At 45.7% G+C, this 25,356-nt stretch overlaps 1 protein-coding gene across 2 annotated transcripts; it reads left to right on the top strand.

Annotated features, from left to right (window-relative positions):
- ZBTB2 (zinc finger and BTB domain containing 2) lies at nucleotides 1–23,594 on the top strand. Of its 2 annotated transcripts, none has more exons than XM_042987324.1 (3): nucleotides 1–73; nucleotides 15,168–15,352; nucleotides 20,805–23,594. In XM_042987324.1, the coding sequence occupies exons 2-3, from the start codon at nucleotides 15,180–15,182 to the stop codon at nucleotides 22,174–22,176; spliced, it is 1,545 nt and encodes a 514-aa protein (XP_042843258.1). In that variant the 5' UTR covers nucleotides 1–73; nucleotides 15,168–15,179; the 3' UTR covers nucleotides 22,177–23,594. The 2 variants fall into 2 exon arrangements, with proteins under 2 accessions (XP_042843258.1, XP_042843259.1); XM_042987325.1 differs by lacking the exon at nucleotides 1–73 and adding an exon at nucleotides 549–605.
- Nucleotides 23,595–25,356: the final 1,762 nt, after the last annotated feature.

Raw genomic sequence — 25,356 nt, 5'->3', positions numbered from 1 at the left:
GCGGGGAGAGCACGGCCAAGGCTGCCCAGCGGTGCCTCCTCCACACCCCCCGCCGCAGCAGCACCGGCGACAGGTAAGCACGCAACGCCTCCACCTCCCGGGGCCGGTGCCCACGTGCCGCCCCCGGCCCGGGCTCCGGGAAGGCGGGGGGGGGCGGGGGCCACCGGAGCTCGCAAACGGTTCCGGCACCAACGGTGGCAACAAAGAAGAATGACCCCCGTCCCGGGGCTCCGGGTGAAGGCAGGCGGAGGGCCCGGACCACACGGGGACCCAGTTCTGGGAAGCGAGGGCAGGGGCGCCCCGCGGGGGCGGGGGCGGCTGCGCCTGGCGCCGGGGCTCTGGCCGCCTGACAAAACCATCCCCCGGAGCCAGGCGGCGGCGAGTCGGCGGCGGCTCCATCCGGGGCTTTGCGGGAGGGGGAGGGGACGGAAGCCGAGAGGGCGGGCGGCGGATCGGAGGGAGGGAGGGAGGAAGGGGAGGGGGGCGATTCGCGTTCCGTTCCCCGTTGCCGGTCCCTCCCTTCTCGCCGCCACCGCGAAGTGCGTCCCGAGCGGCGGCGGCCGGTGAGCGTCCCGCGCTGGAGCCCTGAGAGGCGGGCCCGTCAGGTGCGTAATCCTTCCGACGCCTCGCCGCCGCCTCCTGCTGCTGCCGCCGCTGCTTCTTCGGCGGCAAGGCCGCGAGCTGCGGAAGTGGGTTTGGGGGAGGGGAGCGGAGACGGAGGGGGAGGGGAGGGATCCGGTCCGACCGGAGCAGGCCCGGCCTCTCTGGCGCTTCTCCCAGCTGCAGCGGCTCCTACAGCTGCTGCCGCTACTGCTGCGGCTCCGCCTCCCCGCTCGCGGGCGGGGGCGCGCACGCGCGCTTCCGGCCTCCTCGGGTCTCGCGCTGTCTTCGGCTCTCGCGCGCGCTCTTCCCCTGGCCCTGTCTGACCACCCCCCGCCCCCGGCGCCGGAGCTGTTGCGCCAGCCGGGGCGTTGCGCACGGCGTAGGCGTCGGCATTGTGTTAAACTCCGCGGGACTTGGGGAGAGCGCGCGCGCGCACGCGGGACCGAGGGAAGCGGAGAGCGTGCGGCGTGGCCGGAGTGCGTCGCCCCTCCCCTCCCCTTCCCTCAGCCCCTCGGGTATGGGGGCGGGGCCGGGGTGCGCGGCGCCCGGGCCCGTCGGGCCCCTGCCGGTCTAGCCGGCCCCGCCCCCGGCCGGGCCCCCGCCCCCCCGGGACGGGGCGGGGCGAGGCAGGACGCCGCGGCAGTTGGGCCGCTCCCCTGCGGGCGGGGTAGATGGAGGCCTCCCTGGGCGCCGCCTGGATGGACTGCTGCGGCCCGGGCTGCGGGTGTGGGCGCGTTAGGCCGGCAGGCTCGGGCTTCCGCTCCACGGGCAATCTGCGCCTCCGCTGAGGCCGAGGTTAGCCCGGAGCTGCGCTGTGGTTTCTGGCTGCTTTGCCTTGGGGCGTGGGACCGGCGTCCGAGCCGCGCTCCCCGCCAGCGCGGCCCTCGTCTCCCACTCCCCCACTCCCCCGCCCCAGGGCTCTGAGAAGGGGAGTTTGGGGGCGCGGAGGCTGCTTCCCCGGCCCGAGGCGTTTTTCCTGTGTAGCGGAACCCCCAAACCATTGATTTTTTAAACAGGCTAAAAAGAGAACTGATAATGCATCGGTGCTTAGGAAGCAAGGTTTTTGTCGCGTTTAGCTGGTAGTGAAAGGAGGCAAGAGGAAAGCAAGGGTAGCAGGGCAGGCAAGAAAGTGATTGGGCCGGATGAAAATGCAGATACTTTTTGCTAGGCCAATTGACTGCGAGAACTTGGAACTGCTGAACTCCTAATTATGCCTTAGGGAAATACCCCCCACCCCCGCCCCACCGCTGCAGTGTTCATTTGCTCTTCATCAAATACAATGGTCCCACTTAGTGTGTGTTTCCATTCTATTCATTTTTATAAGTTTTTGTTGCAGTAAAGCATAAAAAAGGTCAGAATTACGAGTTCACGGGCTCACACGGAGCTCCGGGGTGCTCTGGGTTTCCCTAAATGGGCTGCACTGTCCTTTTTAGGACAGATCATCTATGTCGACCCTGACGGAGCACGGGAGCAGGATGTACATATCACTAGCATTTTAGTCTGAGAGGCCTGAAGCTTCAATAGGAAATCAGAATTAAGACATTTTAAGTCCTCCGATTTATTACAAAGCAACATTCGTTGTTCAGATAGATTTTATTTTGCATTTTAAATAACAGGCCGTTATTAAATAATAGGATGTACATGCAGGCTGTTTTCAAACTGTTAAAAGGTAATTTTTGAGAAAAAAGCTCTAATACTGCATTCTTCAAACTGGGCATTTCTCAATAAACTTGTGGTTTGTAGGTTATTTTCTAGCCAAAGAATTGACCCGTTAATGACACCATGGTAAGATCTCAAAGCACAACTTTATACCGGTGGTATTAAGTGCCACAAAATAGTAGTGGAGAAGACCATGAAAGGGGGACAGATAAACCGCCCCTAAAACTTTGCTGTAGTGTATAGTCCCACCACTTGCCAGTTTTAAAGCTTCTCTCAAAGAGGGTGTAAATAAATGGTGCTCTGCAAACTTCTGCTGAAATACTCCAGCCGCAGAGTAAACACTGTGCATGTTTTAGGTCCACGATGACAATTTCTTTTTTCTCTTAAAGATTAATATGGGGGCGCCTGGGTGGCTCAGTCGGTTGAGCGTCTGGTTGAGCGTCTTGATTTCGGCTCAGGTCGTGATCTCACTGTTGGTGAGCGTGAGCCCAGGGTCAGGCTCTGTGCTGACAGCTCAGAGCCTGGAGCCTCCTTCAGATTGTGTCTCCCTCTCTCTCTGCCCCTCCCCTGCTAACACTCTGTCTCTGTCTCTCAAAAGTGAATAAACATTTTTTTTTAAGTTTTTAAAGGTTAATATGAACTTTGCACTGTCCTCAAAGATCTATACCTTTTTAATGTAAAAATTATGTAAAATATAAAGTTTCATCCACCTTGACCTTTTAAGATGTGCCTTGTAAACGCTAGATGTCCCGGAATAGGGGGATGCGCTTTCCCCAGCTTGAGAATTCCAGACCTGGAGGTAGAAAGTGAAGGAGGCCCCTAAGGCAGGTATGTGGCATTGGCTGGGGATCAGCTTTGCAGTTGGAGACCTGCCATCTCTTACCTGTCTGGTGCTGCATCCCGAGGCCCGCTGGCCTTTCCCTGAAGTCAACTTGGAACACTGAGCAAGTTCCAGCCTTGGAACCTGTGTGGTTCCAGCCTGTCACTGTAAAGGAAAGACTGCTGGTCTGCTGGAGACTTTACCATAAATTTCAGAGTGCACGCGGCAGAAAAGGGAATTTATCCCTTTTCCTGATTCCTTATGGTCGCTAAGTATGACTCTGAAAACCTAAAAGGGAATTGAGAGTTTTTATTTTCCCGAAGAAAAAAAATTATAAACATTCTAAGCATTAGCTTGAGAACATTTTCTAAGCCTTTTTTATGCTCAAGTTATATTTTTATTAGCAAATGAAACTTAAATAATTAAAATATTACTTTGAATCAATAGCAAATAAGAGCTAGTGTTTCACAATGCCAATATGCCATTGAGAGATGGAGCCAGTAGCCGCAGAACCAGGAGTTGGCAGTCCAGGATATTTTAGGACTTTTTTTTTCTGTGATGAAGGCCAAGTTAGGGGCTAGTATTTACACTCAAGCACATAATTCCCAGTTCATGTGGATGAGGTACACATCATATAACTTTCTGACTTCAAGAAAGCCCAGTGTGCAAAGACAGGAATTTATAAAGCATTTTTATGTATCTGACTGCTCACAAAATGGTTCTTTTTACTTTGTAAGAGGTTTTACTTTACAAGAGGTATAGTTCCATTAAATTTTGTACACGCCTAAGCTCTGCACCAAGCAAGGATGAACTATAAGAATCATCTGAGAATAGTTTCAAAGCATATTTGTGTTCCACACCATGCCTACCTAGATGCTTAGATTCTCTGAGCCCCAAAGTAATTTCTGAAAGGCGTTGTCTAAGTGTGTTCTACAGCCCGTTGTGAATCTCCAGGACCCCCCTCAGGGTTCCATGAGGTCAAAACAACTTGTTTAATAATAAGATGTGATTAGCCTTTTTAGCTGTTGACAAAATGAGTCAACGTTGGAAAGATCTGCATAACTCGATGAGCTGACATTTTCCAGTGACCAATGGGTGATGTTAAAAACTGTGCATAGGTAAAAGATCTGTTAAAAGAGCAAGATAGAGCAATGAATTTTCCTCCCATTAGAGTAGGAAATTTTCATTCATTATGTATTTTTAGATCGCACAGCTAAACTGTAAGAAACCACAACTTACCAAGTTTTGGTGTAGTATCAAAGAAAAATGTCCACAATCACCTAGAAAAGCTATTAAAATATTTCTTTTTCCAACTGCATATGTGGGTGAGGTTGGATTTTCTTTGATATTCAACCAAAAAAGATACCACAACAAAGTAAGTGGAGAGGCAGAGTAAATGCAGAATCCAGTTGTCTTCTATTACAGAGATTTGTAAAAACGGCAAATTAAGTTTTCAATTCTGTGTGATCATATGTAGGTTTCCTTAAAGTTGATTATAGCATAATGCCTTTAGAATTATCACTTCAATATCAAGTCCTTATTAGCCGTAAATCTCGGATTTGTGGCTCCTTGACACAGCCTATCCCGGAACTACCTCCTTGTGACCTTCACTTACAAATCAAAAACTAATGCCAATGGTAACGTCAGCAGCACGTAATTGAAAAGGCAAACTCTTACAAAGTCAATGTTTTTCAAATTCAAAATAAGAGCTATTGATTAGTTTATGTCCCACCTTTTTCTATTTACCTTCAAGGAGGCGTGACTAAAGAAATGTTAAGAAAAATACATCAACCTGTCACCACAACTAATTAAGACACATTTCCTAGCTTTGAGACACAATTTAAAAACATTGAAATTCAAATGACTAGTCCCATTCAGGTTTACTTTATGGGCCCTAAATATTAATTATTAATAATACTAATTGAAAAAGCAGTTTTTTCATCATGGTAAGTGGTCTGAACTACTTGAAAGAATCAATCTTACTTGTGGGTAGTGCTTTTTCTGTTACTGATGGGTCCTGTGCATTACAGTATTCATTTATGCTTCACTTAAATAAAATTAAGGTCTTGAGAGGACCCTTTTAGTGCCCTTGAAATGGGTAGTCTAAGTGGTGTTTAGTATCTTAGGAGAGCTATTATCCTCAAAAAGTGAGTCATCAGTTCCCAAGCGCTGTTTTGGTCTTCTCTCCTTATACTGAAAACGTAGGAGGAGCTTGGGTTGTCAGAACATAATGTGATGGTATTTGTCCCATTCAGCCGCACCTCCAAACCATGAGTAACCTCCACCTTTGCTGTGTGCTGGAAGCTGAAAGCACTTGACATCTAGGGAGTGTTGCATTATCAGCGTGGGAAACAGTGGTGAGGCATTAAATAATATAAACGGTCATTTATACTTAGCTCTGGAAAGTGTTTTTTACTTATTTCCACATGTGTCTTACAACCTCTGAGTTTGCTTAAGGAAAAGAAAATTTTGTACACATGTACATGCATAAAGAAGGCATTCTACGAAAACCCACTTTTAAGAATGGTCTCCCCTCTCCATCTCCACTTTTGTTCAGTGCCTTTCTGCTCACTATTCTGATTTAAGAAAGACAAATGATTTTTTTTTATTTAGTTTTTTTTCTTTTTTTTTAAGTTCCATTTGTAGTGTTAATTGGTTGAGGGCTTTATATAGGTCTTCAGTTTCATGTCAGATTTCATGTCTGTCCTGGGTGACTAGGATTAATTAGTGACAGATCTGTGGAGCCAAGTAGTACAGAGGAAAACGTGTGAAATTTACACCCGGAAGACCAGGGCTCAGATGACTTCTGTTTGCCGTTATAACCTCTCTGAACTATCATGTAGTAATTTAATGTTGTGATTTTTGGAGTCAGATACACCCGGCTTCTCCAAAGACTCTCAAGACATAAATCACAGCAGGACTTCAGAGCTCCAGACCAATATAACCAAAGTATACTGCACACCTCTCCTTGGTCATCTCAAAAGTATCTTGGTCCCAGCACATCTGAACATAACCCTCGCGATCTTCCCCATAAAGCTGCCTTTTTGCCTGTCTTCCCTCTCCTGGTGGGAATCCCCACGATCTCTCCAGTCACACGAGCGAGAAATCTAGGAGTTATCTTGGACACCTCAATTTCCCCCACCCTTCTCCCTCTAACTCACCAACCGACTCCGTTGAGTTTTTATCTTCTAACTACGTTTCAAATCCTGTCCCTCTCACCCCATCCTGATGGCCACCACCCAGTCTGTCTTGTCTCTTCTAGACCATGGGAAGGTCTCTCCTCACCTGGCTCTTCACCACTCCCGCCTGCAGTGTGGCCATCCTGTCACTTCCGCTGCAGAATCCCCTCTGGTGCCTCCTGTTGCTCTTAAGATAGGAACCGAAATCTTTAAGAAGACCCGAGTCTCCAACTTCACCTAGCCTATTCCTTTCTGGCTCTTTGCCCTTCAGCCACACGGACCTTCGTTCAGTTCCCCAGTTGCATCTTGCTCCCGCGTATCCTGGGGCCTTTGCAGATGCTGACCTCTGCCCGGAATACTCCATTCTTGCCCAGTTAACTCTTCTTCAAATATCTGCTTAACCAAGGTCTCCGCACAGAAGACTTCCCTGACCTCCAACTCCCAAATTGGACCCCAGTTCCTTATATTTTTCTTCACATTGTACATTTGTGTACTTGTTCGATTCTCCCCCTTGAACTCTGTCTGTATTCTGCATACCCTTGCATCCACTGTGCCTGGCACCTCAGAAGGCTTTCACCAAAAGCATGACGACTTCCCAGATCTGCGTCTTAGGAGCTGGCCTACATGTGGGCAAGTTACTTAACTTTTCTAACTCTGGTAGATTCTTTCTGGAGATAGATAGGGTAATTGGTCCTTGGTACATAATAAGTGGTCATTAATTATTAGTGCTGTGGTTATTAATATTATAATTAATACTGAATAGCGAGGAAATGATATACCATGGTATTGTTGAGGATTAAATGAGGAGTGTAAAGAGTATACTGTAAAGTATAAAGCACTATTCAGAACTGAATTGAAGTTCTGAAGTTCATGAAGAAGGATGAAGTGACATTTACAAATAAAAGACTTGGTTGGGGGCCTGGGTGGCTCATTCTGTTGAACACCCGACTCTTGGTTTCAGCTCAGGTCACGATCTCGTGGTTTGTGGGATCGAGCCCCGCGCTGGGCTCTGTGCTGACACTGACAGCGAGGAGGCTGCTTGGGATTCTCTGTCTCCCTGTCTGACCCTCCCCTTCTCGTGCGTGCATGCTCTCATTCTCTCTCAGAATAAATAAATAAACTTTAAAAATAAAAAACTTGGGGCATCTGGGTAACTTAGTTAGGCATTGGATTTTTGATCTCAGTTCAGGTCTTGATCTCAAGAGTCATGAGTTCTAGACTCACGTTGGCTTCCATGCTGGGTATGAAGCCTACTTAAAAAAAAAAAAAAATTTCAAAAACTTTTGCTAAAATATAGCTCCCTTTCCATTGATGTGACTTTTTAGGTTAGTCTAGGATCATCAGAAATTTAACTTCCCGCACAGCACCCAGCTAGTCAGAGGCCAAGCCATGTCTGGCACTCAACATTCTTCTCTCTGAACATATAGTTATTAACAAACATATAGTTTTTTTAAACATCAGACAATATTCTAGGTACTTGGAATAAAGTAATAAATGATAAATAGGACTCCATGCTGGCTTTCTGGAAGCACCAGGCAGACATAAGTAGACTGGCATGTTCACAGGTGCTCCAGAGGGAAGGAGAGCTTCCTGATCTTAAGGACCTGGAAATTCTGCAGAGGACAAATAGTGCTGGGGCTGGGGGGCGGTAAGTGGTGAGTCCCTCTGGAGGTGGCACGTTCGAAGGTCTGGCACAGAGGTTCTAAGGCCCCCTTCAAACGGGCCTCCTTTCCCGACAGTGGGAATAAAATCAGGGGCTGAACTCAGCTTTGAGAGCGAGGCCTCTGAGCAGGGAGTGTTGCAAACTGCTGGGAGCCCAAGAGTGGCCTGGGCTTCTGGACCTTCTGGTTGTAAAGAAAAATGCCCCTCTTCAGCTTTATCTCATTTCATCCAGCTTTTCCAAAGTGAGCGAAATAACATCACTTTGTCTCCATGATCATAAACATATTCAGATGAAACTGGGCTTTTGGTGATGCTTGAATTTCTGAACAAGTTGGATACTTGATCACTTCATAAAGATCATCAAGTAGATAATCTTATATCAAGAAAAGAACCAGGCACAATTTAATGTCATAAAATAAAATTTCATGTAGTAATTTTTTGTGCATGAGAAAATTTATTCCCTATAATGAATATAGTGCCAACAACCCTTCCTTCAGAAAAGTATTCTGACCTTATGTCTTTTCTACCCATTTATATTTAGAAGTCCCCCGTCCTACAAGGTACCTGAGTAGCTCAGTCAGTTGAGCATCTGACTCTTGATTTCGGCTCTAGTCATGATCTCACAGTCATTGGATTGAGGAGCCCCACTCCAGGCTCTGCACTAGGTGTGGAGTCTGCTTGGGATTCTCTCTCTCTCTCTCTCTCTCTCTGTCTCTCTCTCTGCTCCTTTCCCTTGCTTGCATGCTCACTCTCTCTCTAAAATATATATATATTTAAAAAAAAAAGTCCCCCATCCTACAGGGTATGTGAATATTTTATGACTTTTCTTGCAGAATAAAGAGGGACTGATACTGTTGGACCCCTAGTTTTGAGGTTGGTTGATTGGTTTTTAGTAGGTCTGTGAAATCGTAAAGTCTGGAAACCATTAGTTTGGATCAGCACGAGAGTATGTTGTGCAGAGTTAAGCAGGGGTTGGGTCATGCAGGGCCGGGTAGGAGGTGCTGAGGAATTTGGGTTTCATCCTAAAGGCAGTAGGGAATCGCAGAAGGACTTTAAGCCGGTTAGTAACATCAATTTGACCTTTGGAAAGATCATCCTGGCTCTTCCCTGTAGATGGATTCAGGGGCAAGCGCTAGAAATGAAGAGATGAGTAGGGAGGCAGAGCTAAGGTGGTGGGGGTAAGGAGTTGAAGTTGGTGAGCCCCGGGTGACTGACTGAGGAGTGAGGGAAGTGAGACCCTAAGTGGAGTGGAGATCCCTGCCTTGGTCAAAGAGTGGATGGCTGTGCCGTGCAGTAAGCTAGGGATACAGAAGGAGCAGGTTTGTGTCCGTGGCTTTTGTTGTCTTTGGGGGAGATGAGGGTGAGGGGAAGGGGGACTTGAGTTGTCTTGCCTATCCTGAATTGAGGGGGTGCTGCGGTAAGGCCCAGCGGAAGTGGATTGGATCCCCACAGGGAGTCCACGGAATGAGAAGCAGGCTGTGGACAAAAGGCAGAGGGGCATCAGCAAAAGAGGAATCCTTGGTGGAGATTAAAATAGAACAGGCAGAGGTGATAGAAAACCAAAGCACAGTGGCCTCAGAGCCCAAGACAGTATTTATGGAGCAGGAGGAAGGGTATTAAATGCCGCAGAGAGATCGAGTAAGCATACTCAGTGGGGCTGGGGAGCAGAGGTCCTCTGTGACCTTGCTGAGCCATTCCAGCGTGGGGAATGGTGGGGGGTGGGGGCACAGGAGTGATGCTGCTGGTCAGCAGTTGGTGGGAAGGGAAGAGCAGACATCCATTTCCACAAAGGGGGGGTGACCTCCACCAGAACCACCCCCCCCCCCCATAAAAGATCTGCCGTCTCAGCCAGTGCAGCATAGGCTGCACGGAAATGGCTCTGAAGGGGCCTTGAGGAGGAAAGAAGACTTCAGAAGGCAGTGCTGTTGGCTGGGGGGCACTGCCTGAGATGCCCCCAGGCTTGGGGACCCCCCCCCCCACTCTGTCTTCTCGGACTCATTCACATGTGTGAGACTCTAGGGCGGAGTCTTATTTTTCTCCCCGAGAAAGGTTTCTTTGGTCTCTGAAGTACGATTCTTAAAAATGTACACGGTTTTGTGTTTCCTCTGTGAATCTGGAACATTCTTCCCATTTTCCCTTCTCTTGTTTGGTTTTTTTCCCCATCCCTGAGACCCCTGTACATGTGTTCTTCCCTCTATCTGTAAAAGACATGTTCAGTTTGTTTCCTATTCTAGATTGAATAGGAGATCTCTAAATTGAGATCCTAAAATAACTGGTAGACTCCCTTAAAAAAAGAAACATCTCATAGTTCTCTCATAGCTTAATTCTTATGGTCTTAAAGAAAAAAAACATACGTTTGTTTGTGGAATGAGAAGCCCTTCCTTTTGCTCTACGGAAGGAGAGGCTGCATATCCATTAATGTAAGAACAAAAACTTCAAAGTCCTGTCAAACACTGATCAGTTTGATGGCATTAAAACATAAAATTCTATGTCAGAAATCTCTGTAAAACGAAATTAAAAGAAAGTGAGAAAAACATCAGCGACATGTGGTAAAGGGCTCGTTTTTATTACGTTACAAAGGGTTTTTACAGATCAATAAAAAGACAAACAACCTGATTGAAAACCAGGCAGAGCTCATGAGGGGAATGCAGGAGGAAATGTAAATGATCGATAAACACAAAAATATACTTCCTCTCATCATTAAATCCATAGAAGGTAGGAAAATGAGTGTGGATTTGGCAAAGATTCTCAAAGACGTGGCCATAATACCCAGTGTGGCCAGAGTGTGGAGAAAGTGGCGGAGGGGGTTGGTGGATGGACAACTCACTATTGTGTGTCCGTGATATTTGAATTTCTCGTAACAAGTACATATACTTAAAAGCAGCGATAAAAACAATATTTCCGAGGGGAGCCTGGGTGGTTCAGTCGGTTAAGTGTCCGACTCTTGATTTTAGCTCAAGTCACGATCTCGCGGTTCGCAGTTCGAGCCCCATGTCGGGCTCTGCGCTGAAATCACAGAGCCTGCTTGGGATTCTCTCTGTCTGCCTCTCTCTCTGCCCCTTCCCGGCCTGCTCTCTCACTCAAAAAATAAATAAACATTTTTTTAAAATGTTGTTTAATCGTGTTATAAGAGAATATAATAATATTTCCGATTAATTGTAAACATACTTGCACATAGCACGTCCCAGCAAGTCAAATGACCCTGTTGAAATCTCACTTCTTGCGCTTTCTGATTCTATAATCAAGGGCAAATCAGCTAACCTCTCAGCCTGTTTCCTCATATATAGAATACGAATAGCAGTAATACCTCAAATACCTTAGCGTGAAATTAAACGAAGAGCATATGGAAATGAATGGTCAAGGAAACACTCCGTAAATAACAGCCACTCTTGTCATCATCATCAAGAAATAAATAGTAATATGTTCTCGCACTTGAAGCTGCTGTCTGTCCGTGAATGACACCTGAAACCACCTAAACATGTAGGGAACCATGATCAGAGACAGAACACGTGAAGTAGTGTTCGCAGGTTGCTCTTCGAGGTGTATTATACTTTCTTGTAGAGAAAGGCAGGTTAGTAGGATGGAAAAGGAAGTCGTCTGGCACTTTTCAGAGAACAGCCTTGAAGGCGAGCTTCTAAAAGTTATATCCTGGTGGAGGTCAGGTTCGAGTGATGTTTCTTTGTAGTCCCTGCCACCCTGCAACCTGGCACCATCTCTTGTTTTCATCACGAACCCCAGGCCTCGTTTTCTGTGTCCCCTACCTAATCTTAGCGCTTTCCCCTGCACAGGAAATATTGGGGATGAAGGTCCTGATGCTTTCCACAGATTTGAACATATAACTGAGCCTACGGTGTAGGTCTGGGTACCCAAATTGCTGCAGCCTTAAGTGACCCTCCTGCCTTTCATGTTTGGATGTAACTCTGGGTAGAAAACACGAGACTTGACATCCTCCAGTCTTGCCTTGTGACCTGATCGGTCTCTTATGATATTAATCCGTCTCGTTCATTCCTTTCAGGTAACACTTATTAATTTCTCAATCTGCCAGATCATCCCTAGAACAGGAAGGAGAGTGGGGAGATCAGTACCAGCTTAGTAAGAATTGCCGTGGTCTGTTTTTTTTAAAGCTTATTGATCATGATCATGTATTCTCCAAACTAGCTTTCCCAATTCTGTAGTTAAACATCATAGTTATCCTTTTTTTTTTTTTAATTAATCTGGCTAATTAATTGATGTGTGATGGGTTTTTCTTTTTTTTTTACTTTTTATTTTTAGACAACTATAAATACACGTGCAGTTGCAACAAATAATAGAGATCCCGCAAGCCCTTTACCGAGTTTCCTCTAGTGGAAACTCGGTAAACTGAGTTTCCTACTTGCTAAACTGTGCTCCCACATCCCGGCCAGGGTGCTGACGTTGACACAGTTGAGCTGCAGAACATTCCTATCACCCGGATCCTTCATGTCGCCCTTCTGAAGCCAAACGCATTTCCCTCCTGCTCCCCTCACCCTCTGTTACTAATCTGTTCTCTGTTCCTATGATCTTGAAGAATGTTAAATACATAGAATCGTGCAGTATGTGACCTTTGGGGATTGGATCTTTTCCCTCTGCGTAATTCACCCACCTTGCTGTATGTACGTATCAGTAGTTCATTTCTCCTTGCTGGCTGTGTTGTTTCCTGTGGTGTGGGCATAGCACACTGCTTAACTGTTCATCCGCTGGGGGACACCTGGGTTGTTGCTAGTTTTTGACTATTAGGAATAAAGCTGTTGTGGATATCCACGGGTAGGTTTTGGTGTGAACATAAGTTTTCATTCTCTGGGATAGATGTCCGGGAGCATAATTGTTGGGTAGGACGGTAGTTCCATATTGAGTTTTTCTAAGAAACTGCTCTTCTCCGCAGTGGCTACACCATTTTACGTTCTCCCCAGCAGTGTTTGAAGAGTCTGCTTCCTTGACATCCTTGTCAGCATTTGGTGTTGCCATTACTTTATTTTGGCCATTGTGATAGGTTTATAATGAATCTCATCGTGGTTTTCGTTTGCTTTTCCTTAATCGCTAATGATGTTGGCAATCTTTTCATGTGTTTATGGACCATTTGCATATCCTCTTTGGTGAAATGTCTGTCTCTTCAAGCCTACTGCCTATTTTCTGAATAGATTTTTTTTTTCCTGTTGGGTTTTGAGAATTCTTTGCATATTCTCTATATACCTGTCCTTGGTCAAAAGGTTTGCAAAGGTTTTCAAATATTTTTCTCCTGGTCTTTAGCTTGCCTTTTCAGCCTCTTTTAACAGGACCTTTCACAGAACAAAAATTTTTAATTTTAATGAAATCCGACTTACCACTTTCTCCTTTGATGGATTATACTTTTGATGTTAGGTATAAAAACTCTGTATCTAATGCTAGATCCCTAAGATTTTTCTCCCATTTTTTTCCCCCGAAAGTTATAGTTGGGTGTTTTACCTTGGAGTCTGTAATTCATTTTGAGTTAATTTTTATAGAAGGTATGAAACTTAGGTCAGAGCTCTTTTTTTTTTTTTTTTTTTGGTCTATGTCCAGTTTATCTACGCCATTTGTCAAAAAGATTGTTCCTGCACTGAGTTGCTTTTGTGAGTTCGTCAACAATCAGTTGCGTGTATTCATGTGGATGCTCATCAGCACTGGGTGCTCATTCTGTCTCACTGGTCTGCATGTTTGTCCTTCGACAATACCACACAGTCTTGGACACTAGCTATCTGATGCATCCTGAATTCCGGCTGACTCATCCCAATTCGTTATTCTTTTTAAAAAATTATTTTAGCTCTTCTGGTTTCTTTGGCTTAACATTACACATTTTACAATATCCCTATCTATAGCAACAAAAAATCTTGCTAGAATTTTAATAAGAATTGTGTCAAACCTATGTACAGACTTGAGAAAAATTTATGTTCTTACTGAGCCTTCCTAACTGTAAATATGGTACACCTTTCCATTTTGTTAGATATTCTTTGATTTTTTTTTCCCCTTCAGTGTTATAGTTTTCAACATACATGTTTTGTTAGTCCTATACATGTTTTGTTAGATTGACACATATGTATTTCAGTTTTTGAGTGATTGTAAATGGTATTATATTTCTAATTTCAGTGGCCACAAGTTCAAAGTTAGTGTATAGAATTACAATTGACTTTTTACATGTTTATCTTATAGCCTGTCTGTGGTGTTGCCAAACTCATTTATTAGTTCCAGGCGTTTTTTTGTAGATTCCGTGGGATTTTTTTCTGCATAACAACACTGTCATCTGGAAATAAGGACAGTTTTAGTTCGTGTGTGTGTGTGTGTCTTTTATTTCCGTTCTTCCTTTATTGCAGTGGCTAGAACTTCCAGTACTATGTTCAGTACTGAGAGTGGGCAACTTTGCTCATTCACAGTCTTAGAGAGAAAGCATTCGCTGCTTATAACATTGAGTCTACTGTTAGGTATAAAGCTGATCTGTGTGTAGTGAGCTGTTATAAATACTCTTTGCGGGAAAGGAGCAGTCTCCTGATTTGATGAACCGTCCCCTTTAGAGGCACTTCCCCTGCTGGAGATAGATTCAGGCCAAGTGGTTTGCTACGGTAAAGTGTAAGGAATGAAGACCTTAGAATCCGGACTCAGAACACGCAGATTTAAATTTTGGCTCCCCTGCGTTGGAGCTAGATGGCCTGGGCAAATCATTTACACCTCTCAAAGCCCAATTCCTCCTCCACAAAAAAGGGAGAAGAGCACCCTCCTCCGTCCTGCCTCCGGGAGTGCAGGCATCCAAGAGTAATTGTATCACTGCCAGGGGCGGCCCTGCCCACACTGTAGGAGCTGGAAAACTGCCCCAGTTTAGTGAGATCTTCACTGTACCCTGCTGTGGCCCCACCCCAGCACCTTAATTGGCCTCTGTGGAAGTTTTGACAATTTCTGATAGGTCGTTAAAATTTGCATTTGGAATCTTAAACTATAAGACTAGCAGATCTGGGGGTGTTGGCTGTCCCAAGAGCAGACAACTGAGTCCGTTTCTTGGGCAGATCACGTAATCCCCCGATTCACAGTCAGTGTCGTCATCTGTAAAATGGAAGTGAAGACAGAGTTACTTCAGCGGGCTGCTGCGAAGACTGAGTGAGTTTACCTAACATTGTTAGCATGACACGTTAGCTGTGATCGTTACTGTCGGTGACTGTAAAAAAGGACACATACTTACTTGTGAATCACCTTTCTTAAAAAAAAAATTGTTTGCTTTGCAGATTTTTAAAAAAATGGATTTGGCCAACCATGGACTTATTCTCCTGCAACAGTTAAACGCTCAGCGAGAGTTTGGTTTCCTGTGTGACTGCACGGTTGCCATCGGCGATGTGTACTTCAAGGCACACAAATCAGTTCTTGCTTCATTCTCCAATTACTTTAAGATGTTGTTTGTCCATCAGACCAGGTAACTAACGTGGTTGATAATAATCTAATGACTGTAGACGCTGAACTTCCATGGCCCTCTTTCCCTCTGAACCTGCTCTTTGCCCATCCAGACCATGGGTCTCACCTCCTCTCCCTGGAATCCTAGGCTCCCAGGCTCCCAGTTTTCCCTCGTGACCTCACTTGCCAACCTTGCTCATCTTGGTTACTCATGCTTTCAAGTAGCCATTGAGAACCCTGACCTGCAAGCCCTCAGCAGTGCGCCCCCCACCCCTCCCACCCCACCCCTACCCCCACCCCGGCTCCCCGGACCCTGGCTGGGTGTCCCCTGCACGGCAGGATCGACAGCGGCCTCCTGGATCCCTTTCTCCCACTCCTCTGGCCCCACCCCCACCCCCGAGTCTCCCCAAACACACACCCCTGAGTCTCCCCCGCCCCCCCATGCCTTTCCCAATCTTTATCCTGGTCTGCCAGTCTAATGGGAAGCTTGAGGGCATGAATTCCCCAGCTTCCTTCTTTTTTTTCTTAAAACATCTTAATCTCCCTCCGTATCTCTGCTTGGTTTTTCCTTCCCATCTCTCCTGCCTCGGAGAAGAGGACCCTGGATGTCCAAGGAAAAGGGATCTTCCTCCAAGCGTCGTGCTACCAGATCCCGCCTCTTACTTTTTTGTTCTGTACTTTTCACCGCGCGCTGTCTCCCCACGTTCGAGTCCCCGAAGGATCCACGCCCCCAACACCCAGTGGTGCCATCTACTTGACTTACAGGGCAGTTTGTCCTTTATTTCACTGTGGAAGTGTTCAGAGGGCGAACCGCAGCCTAGCTCGTGCGCCCCCCACCCCTCGTCCCCGCTGCCACTGCCGTGTCTGCCCCATCTCTACCGAAATCATTTCTCAAACGTCACCTCTTGATCAAAACCACGGCTCTTTTCTCAGCCTCTGGCATCTCAGCCTCAGTCCTAGGCAGCATTTGCTGCCTGCTGTTTTCTTCCTCTCTCGGGGTTGTTCTCTGTGCTTTGACGATGCAGAATGTCCCGTTCTCCTGCCCTCTGGGAGCTGTGCTGAGTTTTGGTCTTGGGCCCTCCATGCTTCTTTCCATATGCACTCTACCCCAAGGGGAGCTGCTAGTGCTCCTGGATTTTGCCTCTGCTGGAAACCACCAGTTTACAGCTCTGGCCTTGACCTTTCTCTGTGGCCTCCAGAACTCTGCTTCCCAAGGCCGTGAGGCTGGCCGCTCGTGGGCTTGAATGGAGTTATGTGCCAGTCTGAAGTGGAGTTAGGCCTTCCTGGGTCGTTCCCTGACCTCCCTGTTGATCTCCAGGTGACCTGTTCTTCAAATCGCTCTAAAACCCTATCCTCTGGTCCCCTGAGCCATGTTTCCCTCACGCCCCTTTTGCATTAGTCCTTTCCTTCCCCTTCTCACTTCCTTCCATTTCCTAATCATTTTCCACGACTGTGAGATTAATATTTCTGAACAGTGCTTTGGCTGTAGGACGCCTTGGATCAGAAATCCCCTCCGTGGTGTTACTCCTTTGATCACAAACCTGCAGGATCGCCTCCGCACATCAAAACAGCACACACGTTCCTTGTTCTCTTTCAAGGCCCCTCAGGCTGGCAGCCTGACCTCCAAGCCCCCTTGGGACCGCCCCTCCCACCAGGCCACTCCACTCCATCAGCCCAGCCCCCCCCCCCTCCAAAGTGATCAAAAGCCACTTCTTTCCTCTCCCACATCTCCTAGCACTTTATTTTTGCCCGTTACAAGATCCACGCATTTTCCCTGTGTTGTTCTTTGTGTATTTCTCTCCCCTCCTCTTTTGTAAGTTTCTTGAGGGCAGAGACTGGGTTTTACAAATCTTTTTGAAAGCCCCAGTGTATAGGTCCGGTATTTGTACATAATAGCCACTTGTTAAATGTCTGGAGGAGCAGAATGGGGAAACAATAGGAATAATGGCAAGCAGAGGTTGCTTTATCTCAGGCACTAAGGATGTTCCCTTTTAAGGACATGGAGACTTCATAACTAATGGGTACTTAGAAGTCTCCACACAATGAATGAAACTGTCTTGAAAGGAGGAAGATTTTCATTTGGGGGAGTAAAAGAATACAACATAATGAGTTTTAAATAGATGCAAGAAACTTAAATGTAGGGCAATTAAATGCCTTTGTAACAAGGAAATGTGGGATCTGTGTGGATAGGAGTCCCAAATGTAAGCAGTCAAGTGTTGTTGTTGGAGGCACGCGACATTTCTCATGGACACCAAGCAAATCCTGGTCGAAGGCCAGAGGCACGCTTTTAAACCAAGGCATTTTTTGCAAGGTGGCTCTGAACAGCCACCTGACTACCCAAAAGGTGGACTGAGAATACGGTTTTTTGCACACTTGGTTTAAGCGTGTTTTAATGTCTGCAGAACCACTAGCCGTATCTCTGTCTCGTGTGCAGCACTCTGGGAAGTTTTCAGTCTTGTAGAACTACAAACATAGAGCTCCCAAAAGTAAAACCGCAGAGGGGCAAGTTTTGCTAAGCACAACCTCCCCATGAGGTCGGACGTTATTTAAAATTCCTTATTTCCAAAGTTCATTAAGCCCATCTTTTACTTTGATATTCTAGTAAAGGAAAAATTAAAACTGAATTACGGTGAAAGTTTGCATGAAGGGCTCGTAGCTGTGCTAAAACTATGTTTTCCCCATAAAAGTGTTGTCTCAAGCAGACATCTGCAAATCAAACCACATAGGTGTAATTATCTCGTGGAGAGCTATGTGCTTCCAGAAGGACTTGGAAATGACTGAAGTCTGGCCCATAGCAAGCTGAGAGGTCTAGCTGCCTGGAAGGGAAAGCAGTCAGAGAGATGGCTGCAATGAGACCTAAGGAGCTTTTTTAAATAACTTTTTTTTAAGGGTCTCCATGTGTATATGTGTGCATGTGTACTTTTGCTTCAAGAAAAAAAAATTAAAGTCAGGAAATGAAGAGAGCTGGTTTCTGGGAACCTCCCTGGGCGCCGCATGAACTCCCAGAGATTCCCCGCCTCCCTCTCCCTGGTGCGTCCTCACCAGCTCAGTGGGCCACTTTGGGGCCCTTCTCCCTTCGGCCTGGCTGGGTCTCCCAGCCCCATTTCTCCCTTGCCTTCAGAGACGGCACACAATTCTTTAAAATCTGAGCTCTGCTGAGTCACCACCCTTTGTGGCACTAGACAGAGGACAACCTGTACAATAACAAATGAGGGGAAATGACAAAACTTATAACAAAATTTTGATGGAAAGAGGCCCTGCTTGGTAGTTCCCGCTCACAGATGCTGCCCCCGTTTGGATTTCTGCCCTTCCCTTTTCTTTTTGGGAAGCCACCGGTCCCTTCCTTCTGCCTGGAGGAACATTCCATCCTGGCAGAACAAGGGTGCCCTATAGTCTCCTGGGAGTACTTTGTACTCTAGAGGCCTGTGGTTTCCCCGTTCTCAATTTCGGAGGGGATTGTTTGCATGATTAAAGTATTCTTCCCCACACATGATCCCTGAAGCTTTGTTTTGAATATTGAACTTCCCCAGAGCACCTAAAGGCATCCCAGTATACAACCCAGTATTGTTGGCAGTCGCCCTGTGCTTAAAGGGAAGACCGCCTGTGTTTGCATTCCTATTTAAAGGAAGATAAATAAAGCATTATAAAAGACTCCAAAGGAAGATGAGTGAGTGATCTGTGTGTCTTTTTAAAAAATAGAATCACATAAGCTCTGTTCTTTCTGCTGCTAAAGTGCTGCCACTTCCTATTCTTTGACTTTTCATACTTGGTAGTCAGAGGTTTTTCACATGACTATTGTATGCATTCATCTTGAAATATACACACGTCGATAGCAAAACAGCAATTATTCAAATCTGTTGTCATAAATTGCTATGACAGTCACCTTTAAAAAAAATAGAATAAAATGTTAAATTTGGAAGAGCAAGGTATACTGTTACTATTTTAGCATGCTGGAAAATATTTATTATTAAGATAAACAGCTAAAGGAGACAAAAAGTTATAATAGTAAGTGGTATAATAAAAAAAAAATGATTAGGGGTGCCCAGGTGGCTTAGTTGGTTAAGCGTCTGACTCTTGACCTCACTCAGGTCTTGAGCTCAGGGTCATGAGTTCAAGCCCCGTGATGGGCTCTGCGCTGGACTTGAAGGTTACTTAAAAAAAAAACAAATTATAAATTCTAAAGGCATTCAGGGAAGCTGCCTTTGAAGTTGAAAATGCATTGTCTATATTGTCTGTAGAATATAATTCACTGAATGGATGATAGCACATACCTCATAATAATATATAGATAGATATCATTGCTTTCTAATGATGCATTAGAGTTTCTGTCATTACTGATGGTTTAGGAAGAGTTCTTTGGGACTTGAGTATAGCTGCTTGATCAGAATGATGTTTCTGGAATGAGGCAAACACGAACGTCTAGAAGTTAGAAAATCAGCAATGCCACCATCTGCTTTAGGTGTCTCAGATAAATCACCTAACTTTTGGTGATCTCAGGTTCCAGATCTGTCAAATGGGAATAATCAGATCTGCCTTCAATGCCACATAGGATTGTTTTCATGCTCTAAACAATTTTGGTGTCACGGGTTTGGAATTAGACCAAGATTTAGTTAGACCCTCTTACTAACTCTGTGGTTTTGAGCAAAGTAGGAATCTCTTTGAGCCTCAATTCCTCATCTGTAAAATGAGAATTAATGGCAACTTAATGAGATAATGCCTGTGAAGCCCAGTTGTAATTCTGGTGATGGTGATGTTTTGGTAAGTTGTCCCGGAACTGTTTTGTGATGCAATCTAGCAATACTGGGAAGGTGATCCGGCCCCGTTAGAGCTAGAATGTACCTCCATCTCTTAACGGTGCTTCCTCCTTCATGCTGGAGGGAGATCAGGGAGCTGCAGAGCACAGAGTCAGGTTTTCTTTTTCTTTCACTTTTGTTGTGTTGCTCTCAGGCACTGGTTCATTCTAGCCCAGGTCCGCACACACCCCCCCCACCCCCCATGTCATTTTACAAATGAAGAAACTTTTTTATCGGGTAGATTGCTTGATTTACTTTGAAAGATCACCTGCTGAGCTCTGGATGGCACTGGGTCAATAGGAGATGCCAAGACTTTTAGCCAAAGATCTCCTAGAGTCCTACATAAAAATATAGTGTGATATGATAGAAATGTACATAGATTAGGAGGAGAAAAACTTCTTCAAGAGTCTAGGGGCTAAGATGTCATATTTCTTTAATGTGAACTTTTTGGTTCTCAGTCCTCGAAAATCTATTTATCGTATTTCTCTCTGTTCTTAATATAATTAAATTACACAGGTACCAGTTATCTCCCTTGAGTATTCCATTTCACGAAACACTAACAGTAAGAAATGGGGAATGTTCTGGTTTCATTTGCCTTTTTTTTTTTTTCTCCAGAGTTCATGTTATCATTGGAGACTCGAGTTGACATTTCCTTACAAATTGTTCACTTGTTTCTTTCAGTGAGTGTGTCCGTTTGAAACCAACTGACATACAGCCAGATATTTTCAGCTATCTCTTACATCTGATGTACACGGGAAAGATGGCGCCTCAGCTGATTGATCCCGTTCGGTTAGAACAGGGGATCAAGTTTCTGCACGCTTACCCACTGATCCAAGAAGCTAGCCTGGCCAGCCAAGGAGCCTTTTCTCATCCCGACCAAGTTTTCCCGCTGGCCTCTTCCTTGTACGGCATTCAGATCGCAGACCATCAGCTGAGACAAGCCACCAAGATTGCTTCGGCACCCGAGAAACTCGGCCGAGACCCACGGCCGCAGACCTCCAGGATGAGCCAGGAGCAGGTGCCCGAGGCCCCACCGCTGTCTCAGCTGACGTCCAATCTGGCCCAGGTGAATCGGACACATCTGACTCCCTCGGACCCCCTGCAGACCTCGCTGTCTCCAGAACTCGTTTCCACTCCCGTGCCTCCCCCTCCCCCTGGGGAGGAGACCAATCTGGAAGCCTCTTCGTCCGACGAACAGCCCGCATCCCTCACCATAGCCCACGTCAAGCCGAGCATCATGAAGAGGAACGGAAGCTTTCCCAAGTACTACGCCTGCCACCTGTGCGGCCGGCGCTTCACCCTCCGCAGCAGTTTGCGGGAACACCTCCAGATTCACACCGGCGTACCTTTCACGTCCAGCCAGCCGGGAGAAAGCCGCGTGCCCCTGTCTCTTTGTAGCAACGCAGCCGACCTGGGCAAAGACACCATGGAAGTGCCTGAGGCTGGGATGATAAGCGACAGTGAGCTGCAGCACATCTCCGACTCCCCCATCATCGACGGGCAGCAGCACTCGGAGACGCCCCCGCCCTCGGACATCGCGGACATTGACAACTTGGAGCAGGCGGACCAAGAGAGGGAGGTAAAGAGACGCAAGTATGAGTGCACGATATGCGGCCGAAAGTTTATCCAGAAGAGCCACTGGAGGGAGCACATGTACATACACACCGGGAAGCCTTTCAAATGCAGCACTTGTGACAAGAGTTTTTGCAGGGCCAACCAGGCTGCCCGGCACGTCTGCCTCAATCAGAGCATCGACACGTACACCATGGTGGACAAACAGACTCTGGAACTCTGCACGTTTGAGGAAGGGAGCCAGATGGACAACATGTTGGTACAGACCAACAAACCCTACAAATGCAACTTGTGTGACAAAACGTTCTCCACTCCCAATGAGGTTGTTAAACATTCGTGCCAAAACCAGAACTCGGACGTTTTCGCCCTGGACGAGGGGCGGTCCATTCTGCTGGGCAGTGGGGACGCAGAAGTAACGGAACCTGACCACCCAGTGTTAGCTTCCATCAAAAAGGAACAGGAAACAGTGTTGTTAGACTGAATGTTACCTATCTTTTTAAAAACTGTCGTTTTTACAGAGACTGTCTCCTTTCCCTTGCCCCAATTCAGAACTGTAGTTCTCCATGGCATGATACAAACAGGTCCCTGGTCCCTTTGTCCACCTCACCCCCTCCTCCCCAACCCCAGCCCTTCCTCCGTAAAGGCTTTGTGCATTATAAACCTGGAACATGTTTACGTTAATTCAGGGGATATTGGAAAGATAATGGTCAGTAGTACTTACAAACTCAAATAGATTTTGAGACGTTTTAGATGATTTAAAAGCAAACTTGGAACTAATGAAGGGTCTATTAACAAAACACAACAACTAGAATGCAATTTGGTAAGCTAGAATTATGACTCTCCCTGGGTAAGAAGTCTTCCTTCTCAGAAAGTGTTGGAAAATACGGCATGCTTCTTAGAGATACAGCTGGGCTGTGTACTATGCAAAATCTAGGTGTGGGGGAAACTTTTAACCCAAGAAAACACTCTCAGTATTTATTCTCCAGGTGTCTTATTTCAGAATGCATCCTTTGAGATTATGTCCAGTCGAGAAAAATCATTAGTTAAGAAATCTACTTGAACAGAACACAAAAGAGAAAAAGTAATAATGTGATGGCAATCTTAATTTTTGGATAGAACATGACGAAGCTGTGAGTTGTGTGTGTTTGTAAGAGAAAATGTGTGGGTATTTGCTATAAACAGGTGAATTAATGCACACGCCTTAGCTAATTGCTGGCTTCTTTCAAAGTTGAACAGTAACAAAACTCTCTGTTTCGGTTTCTGACAAATCTGTCGGTTGTTTTAAAAATCAGATTTGAAAGTCCTGTGCAGTACATTGTCTTTCTGAATAGAAAATGACACGCTATTCCAGCAGTTGCCAGTGTTAAATCTGTTTTAGCACCAACCAGCTGCTTCAGATCAGTGTGTGCACGTAGGAATGTGGATCCTAGAGGGGAAGTTGTGAGCAAAGCATGTGGTAACTTTAATGACTTTAAAAGTTAATGCTAATAGTTTACTGGCAACATTTGTTGAAGCATCAAAAATGGCAAAGAAAAATCAGGACAAAAAACGCCTAATTGCTGATTGGAAAAAAAAAAACAAAAAACAAAAAACAACTTGATTTTGATGTTAGTCTCCACTTTTTTTTTTTTTTTTTTAAACACCTGAAATTTCCTCCATTGGCCTGAAAGCAGTAAACTGTGCCCACGAATCTTTCCTTACGCCAATGACAGAATGGTCTCACAGGACTAAACAGGAGCCAGAAATAAGGACCGAAGGGGAAAGGGAAAAACAGTTCATAGCTGTGCTGTACGTATGTTAAAAACTGAATATCCCGTCATCCTGTTTCATGTATAGTTGAGTTCGCAGATTTGTAAGTTTTTATACATACTTTCATGGAATAAACATTTAATTAAGTGAGTATTGTATTTTATCTGTGTATCAGTTCGTCTGCCCAAAAAGCAGAAGTAGAGACCAAGGCCTCTCTTTGCTGCTTCTCTCTGTCCATCTGCAGAACCGTGGGCGGGTCCCCTAACTTGAGCAGCATTTTCGACATCTGTAAAACGAAGACAGTGGCAATTGCTGGATCGTCATATTGTGGGAATCAAATAAGTCAACTGTATCCGAAAATGCTATGGACAGTCCAACCTTGGCCAGGAATGGATCTGAAAGTCCAACTTTCCCAAGGAAGAAAGAGACACCAAGAGGTGTTTACCTAAAAGTGACACACGTTCGTGCTGTGTAAACCTCGGTCCTTAAGTATTGAGAGGTTTCCACTGATTTCCTCTGTTGAAACTATATTCACATCTCCCAATTTAAATGAAAGTCTTGAGCCAAGTTAACTTCTCTGAAATTCTGTGGAAGGGGAAATCCAGGCATGCCTCACAGCCCTCCACAGCACTCCAGGCAGCCTCAAAGAGACATGGGATGTGGCCGGAGGCTCTTAAACAGCAGAAAGTCATGGGAATCACGAGGGATCTGGTGGGTGATGAGAGAGGGTAAGGCGCCAGCCAGCCCCAGCTCACTTCCCGCAAGTTGGTGGAGGGGGGAAGGGCAGGACCTGTGTTCAGCTATTCATTATGGGTGGGGTGCAGGGCTCTTAAGCATCTGTGGCCACCTCCCCTGGGACAGACCTGTCAGTTCCCTCCATACCCTAGAATGTTCCATGGCTGTTTAATCCCAGGAGGTTATAAATTTAACAATTTATTCTTAATTTTTGATGGTACTAATTTAAACGAGCTTTGCAAATTTCAGTCGATGATGTAATCAGTCCGAGCCCCTTAAGCTTCAGAAGTAACTTAAGCTGTCACTCTCCACGTTCTAGCCCCTATGAACACTACTGGTTCTATTTTCTTTTCATGGGGAAAACAAATTCATTCAAATTCATTCAAATGAAAACTCATTCAACAAATCGAGCTAAATCATAAATTTGTAAAGTATTGTAGGATTTCACTTTACCATGAGAAATATGGCTGTAATGGGAAGAAAACGTTGCCAAAGGTATTTATTGGGGCACCTGGGTGCCTCAGTTGGTTAAGCGACTTTTGATTTTGGCTCAGGTCATGATCTTGAGGTCATGAGATGGAGTCCCACACTGAGTTCCATGCTGGGTGTGAAGGCTGCTTAAGATTGTCTGTCACCCTCTCCCTCTGCCCTTTCCCTGCGCACGTGTGCTCTCTCTCAAAAAAAAATATATTATTCTCCAATAAAACTGGAAATATATACATACATATATAAAGCGACTTTGGATAATGACCTAAGAATGGAGAGTGGAGTGGACTCCAAACCTTTTTAAAGTCATAGGGGGACACCTGGCTGGCTCAGTCAGCAGAGCATATGACTTCTTAAATTTTTTTATAATGTCAAGTTAGCTAACATACAGTACATACAGTGTGCTCTTGGCTTCAGGAGTAGATTCCCATGATTCATCACTTACATGCAACACCCAGTGCTCATCCCAAGTGCCCTCCTCAATGCCCATCACCCATTTTCCCCTCCCCCTACCCCCCCCCCCCATCAACCCTCAGTTTGTTCTCTGTATTTAAGAGTCTTTTATGGTTTCCTTCCCTCTCTGTTTGTAACTATTTTTCCCTTCCCTTCCTCATAGTCTAAGTTTCTCAAATTCCACACGAGTGAAATCATATATCTTTCTCTGACTTATTTCACTTAGCATAATAGCTTC

This window comes from Panthera tigris, chromosome B2, assembly GCF_018350195.1.
Source record: "Panthera tigris isolate Pti1 chromosome B2, P.tigris_Pti1_mat1.1, whole genome shotgun sequence".
Lineage (NCBI taxonomy): Eukaryota > Metazoa > Chordata > Mammalia > Carnivora > Felidae > Panthera > Panthera tigris.
This window is presented reverse-complemented; position numbering and strand designations above follow the sequence as displayed.

What these genes read in the sequence shown, in the direction of transcription:
- ZBTB2 (XM_042987324.1), top strand. Translation starts at nt 15,180, where the DNA reads ATGGATTTGGCCAACCATGGACTTATTCTCCTGCAACAGTTAAACGCT. An exon ending in TTGTTTGTCCATCAGACCAG is followed by an intron (nt 15,353 to 20,804) that starts GTAACTAACGTG and finishes TGTTTCTTTCAG; the next exon opens with TGAGTGTGTCCGTTTGAAAC.